At 42.1% G+C, this 5,000-nt stretch overlaps 1 protein-coding gene across 3 annotated transcripts in view; it reads left to right on the top strand.

Annotated features, from left to right (window-relative positions):
• LOC122252248 (asperous) overlaps positions 1–3,025 on the top strand; it is a 26,376-nt gene extending 23,351 nt beyond the window's left edge. For all 3 annotated transcript variants that reach the window (XM_086530396.1, XM_043014608.2, XM_086530397.1), the window contains 5 exons: positions 382–553; positions 673–783; positions 904–1,097; positions 1,315–1,511; positions 1,726–3,025. In XM_086530396.1, coding sequence (XP_086386522.1) covers positions 382–553; positions 673–783; positions 904–1,097; positions 1,315–1,511; positions 1,726–1,896 — 845 coding nt within the window. In that variant the 3' untranslated portion in view covers positions 1,897–3,025. The remainder of the gene's footprint in view (positions 1–381; positions 554–672; positions 784–903; positions 1,098–1,314; positions 1,512–1,725) is intronic.
• The last annotated feature ends 1,975 nt before the right edge of the window (positions 3,026–5,000 follow it).

The following is a 5,000-nucleotide window of genomic DNA, read 5'->3' as shown; positions in this document are numbered from 1 at the left end:
CGCGTGTTACATTACCAAATTATATAACCCTATAAACACAGCTTCCTATAATGCGTAGCCAGTGATTCGAAGCAGATGGCCCGGCTTCTTCTGACCTTATATAGTATGAGACCTTGAGTTAAGGGTGCGGGAGTGGTTTGGGGGGAACTGAGAATATGGGAGACACTTGTTCTATATATATAATGGGACCGAGATGGTCCAAGAGGCGCCCTACCTATGCATAGAATTCAAGAGGTGGCTACCCCAAGGGGACAGCAGACCTCCCTTTGAATTTGACGATATTATTCCACCAATATAGCGCGTTGATTTGCAATGTCATTTGCTGACCCCCTCGTACAGCGATTCCCCATTCCTGACCTCATGAAACTCACCCCCTTCCAGAGGAACTATGCAACCCCACTCCCTGCGGTCGCAACACCAAGTGCAATGTGCGCAACGACCGTGCCGTTTGCTCCTGCATCGAGAATTACATCGGTAACCCCCTCACCGGCTGTGAACCTGAGTGCATCCGTGATACGGACTGCCCGAGCAACTTGGGATGCAGAAACAACATGTATGTGTCCTTTTCGTGCACCTTTCGTGTAACTCATGTCATTGTCTGATATAATGATATATAAGTTATTTATGGTAAATCATCGAACGGATTTTTGACCAAAGAAACTTCCATTACAGCTGTGTGAATCCTTGCCGCTCGGCCTGTGGTGAGGGAGCTTACTGCGAGGTCAGGAACAGCCGAGCCGTTTGCTCTTGCCCTCAGTATTACCAGGGTGACCCATACAGCAGGTAAGTCATAAACCTCTGGCTAACAAATAAAACAGATGTGATGCATTTCCCGGTTATCAGTTTTTTTCTTAAAAGGTTTTCCATCTTACATTTCCACTGACTGTGTTTTCCCGCGCCCAGATGCTACGCTGAGTGCACCGCCCACGACGACTGCCCCAGCTACCAGGCTTGCTTCCAGCTCCAGTGCGTGAACCCGTGCGACGGCGCGTGCGGCACAGGCGCTGACTGCAAGGTGGAGAACCACAAGCCCATCTGCTCCTGCCCAAGGGGTTACACAGGCCATCCATTCGACAGCTGCCGACCTTTCACGCCCGGTAAGAGGGACACTGTAGAAACAAAAGGGGACATATACATGGGTATTGTTTTGTTTTTTTGTTTTAGTTATTAAGCTAAAGAACGGTATGCCATTTCCGAAGTGGAGTACTTACGTCCACATGCTTCGTCCTTTGTATAATCGTAGGTAACATCTTGGTTCATTATACTAGTTCATTATATTCATGTTTTGTTTTTGTTTTTTTTCTTGTCCAACAGAGGATCTGTGCAACCCCAACCCATGCGGGTCCCAGGCTGACTGCACGCCTGGCTTCGACAGCTCCGGCAACGACCGCCCTGTGTGCACTTGCCCAACTGGCTTCATCGGCAACCCACTCGTCTCGTGCCAGCGAGGAGAGTGCCAGAGCCACAACGAATGCCCCAACCACCAAGCCTGCTATGCCTACCAGTGCCAGGTATATTTGGTTATTTTCATGTTTCACTGTCTTTCACTTTATCCTTTTAAAATAGCTTTTACTCGCCGTTTGATTTAGTGTTATCATTAGCAATACGCGTACATCGCTCTTCTATTTTGAATATCTCTTATCTTCGCACGTGCGGATGCGCCTGTGCCCACGTTCTTCTTATATCAACAAAGTACCTTATTTCCACCCTTCCCTGACATTCCAGAACCCATGCTTCTACGACGGAGACTCTGTGTGTGGACACAACGCCGACTGCACAGTGAAGAACCACCAGCCCGTGTGCTCGTGTCCTCGAGGCTACGACGGCAATCCGCTTTCCGAGTGTTCCATCGGGCGGGGCGGCGGCTTCGTCGTGGGCAGAGGCAATAGGAAGTAAAATACGTTCGTTTAGTTAAAAAAAATGAGAGAGAGAAAAAAAATAATAACGAAACGAAACGAAAAACAAAGATGCATAACGATAGAGAAAGAAAAGGAGAGGAACGGATAAAAGGGAAATAAACGAATGAAGCCGATATGCGTTTCATAGCGACATTCTTTGTGTCGTTTTCACATCGCGATACAAACACCGACTTGCACTTGAAAAACGGATATTCCCCAAAAGCAGAAAATCGCAGATGTTTTTTGTAACATTGTGTTAAAACAAAAATATTAAATATCTAAAGTGCAATAAAAAAAAATATATAAGAAAACCGAGAAAATCATTGTTATATAACAGATTCTTTAAAATGTATATAAAAAAAAGATCAAAATGAAAAAAATTATGGTTCATCTATAAATAAAATGTTAAAAGAAATTAACACACTCAATTATGGATCAGTACTTTTGTAATGAAGTCTACCACAAATATTCCTGAAACCAATGTCATAAAGCTTTACTCTTTGTCATTTAGAATTATCTCATTTAACAGACTGTAGAAGCACATTTTTATACACACATATATATGCACTTTTTAGATCAGCATGCATTGAATAACTTCGTCAGGGGCTGTAGCTTACAGTGGTACTAAATACGAACAAATTCACTGTCTGAATGTGATTTCCGCTTTCCCTAGTCATCCTCTACTAAAAAGTGTATAGAACACGGGAGCCCGGTTTTTAAACATACATCTGCAAAGAATGTGGGAAGTTTAATAGCGTATACTATTTTAGAAGGCTGTCTCTTCGAGTGTTTCTGGTACTGGGTGAGGAATCTTCGAGCCGGAGTCCTAGGTAGACGAAAACAAAGGAAATCCCTGTTCTTTCCGTTGCCTCCTTCCTCTTTCTCAGCACGCCGAGGCTTCCTTCCATCAAAACGCCTTGGTTACGCCCGCCAAAGTCTCAGAAGAAACGAACACAACTGCTATGCGACCCGGACTCTGGCATGGTCTGAATTTTCCTGACTGATGCTAGCCAAGAGCAGAGATACTCGAAAGGAGCCTTCAACTACTACCTGTCTCAGTTGTAAAATGGGTTACATGAATAATAAACTAATATTCTTTCTTGATATTTAATAAAAATAAAATTCTACACGTGTTTGCTATCCTCTCTTATGCAGGGGTTTCCGTATTTCTAAAGAACTATAAAAGGAAAATGAATACAACATTAAACAATTATTTTAAAGTCATTCCAGGATGTTCATTCTCAGAATTTGTACTTGGAGGAGAGAGAGTATTGATCTGTTCATGAGAACCTCCGATGGATACTGAAGAGGTTGCGATGAGTGAGTTGCTGCCTGCATAAGTGTGCAACTTCCACTGGACACGTACCGCTTAACATTTTGACCCAAAGAAACTTTTCATATTAGTTAATGGAAAACTGCTGATTTTCATCTTTCTGAGGACCCATGAAGAGCCCGGCAGTTACTCTTTTAATGTTGATCCTAAACAAAATTTTGTCATCTTGACTTCTTGTCAAGATAATACTTGCCCAAGCTTGATTAAGCAGTTAGGAAGGAATTCTTTATGAGGACCACTGTTGCCATGATGTCAGGCTATTAATCTTTAAGCTGCATTTCTGGCCCCTTCCCTCTCTCTCTCCCCCTCTCTCTCTTTCTCTCTATATCTCTCCCTCTCTCTCTCTTTATCTCTCCCTCTCTCTCTCTCTTTCTCTCTTTGATGGTTGTCTTAGTCTGTTGGAACTAATAACCTACACAAAATAAGTATGTGATGCCAGACACAGAGTTTATACAATTCAAGTTTATTCCATGACGCAGATATCCTGACGTTATGGTACACGATAGATGATATACACTACAGCACAATGATCACAGTAATAAAAACTATCACGACACGTATAAACAGGCGGAGAAATGAGGGTGTCAGCGGTAGCGCAGTCGACCTGATTTGTCTGTATATTCCAGACATCTTGATTATATGGATAGGTTTCCCATCCGCCGTCCCCTTGAGTGGTTATGCGGGAAGGTAGTCTGGTGAGACAGTCAAAGGTATTTAGCTGTTTTGAGGATATTATTCCTCCCCAAGTACCTGGATCCTCAAGGCACGTGGGAAGGCAACTTTGTGTGAATTACCCGTCCATCAAAGTTGACCTGATCTGACCCGGCGATTGCCTTGCTGGCTAGTGTGTGATTCATGTGATCTTTGTTATACTGATCTACTGATATGATATACAAACATACTATTTAATCCTCTTATCGTCGGCCACCTACTTAGTGAGTCGTCCACGATTTTTAAAAATATATAGCATGCAAATACTGGTCATGCATGGGCAAAAAGCGCTAAAACAAGGAATGACAGAAATAGCATGACCATTTCCTATGTCTCTCTTTCACCATAAATGTGAAGATTTGACACCCCGAGCGATCAATCATCCTGATTATGCAACGAAACCCACGTGGTTGCGAAGGCAAGGCTGGTTTGCCAAGCCGTTTTGATGGAATCCTCTTCAACTTGCAGACCTGGAATGAGGTCATTGAATAGTACCCGATACATAACAATTGCATTGATGATTGGCAGTGTCAAAATAATAGGGTGGGAGGTAGAGATGTATAGATATTGCATGATCAATGATATATCAAAATATGTTAACTTTAGACAAAACTGAAGTAATTATGAATAACTAAACTTGCTTGTTCCTTTCTGCATTGCGTCGGCATATGATGTGGCATGTAGTTTAACCACACATTCGACAGGAAATATGTAGAGAGCAACACAGAATGGGTCGAGTAAGTTATAAGTTCGGAACCAAAACCGGCATATCTGTTAAAGAATACGAAGAGAGATATGAATTTCATTGCAACACTCGTAACATAAAAAATAGGTTGCTGGAATAAATTCGAAAAAGAAAATCGGTTAACGGATACAGGGTAGGTGGAAACCTTGCAATACGATGACGAGATGAAGAGTAAATATGGGTATATTAAGTTTGGATTTCAGAGAACATGATATTTTGATTTGTAATGAAATAAGATTTAATTACCAATGTAAGAAGAGATAAATCACAAAACAAAATAAATTCATTGTTCATGTGCGAAATTCTAAGAAAT

The sequence above is a fragment of the Penaeus japonicus genome, unplaced genomic scaffold (assembly GCF_977035675.1).
Source record: "Penaeus japonicus unplaced genomic scaffold, GWHDUDI00000001_assembly GWHDUDI00000033, whole genome shotgun sequence".
Taxonomy (NCBI): domain Eukaryota; kingdom Metazoa; phylum Arthropoda; class Malacostraca; order Decapoda; family Penaeidae; genus Penaeus; species Penaeus japonicus.
This window is presented reverse-complemented; position numbering and strand designations above follow the sequence as displayed.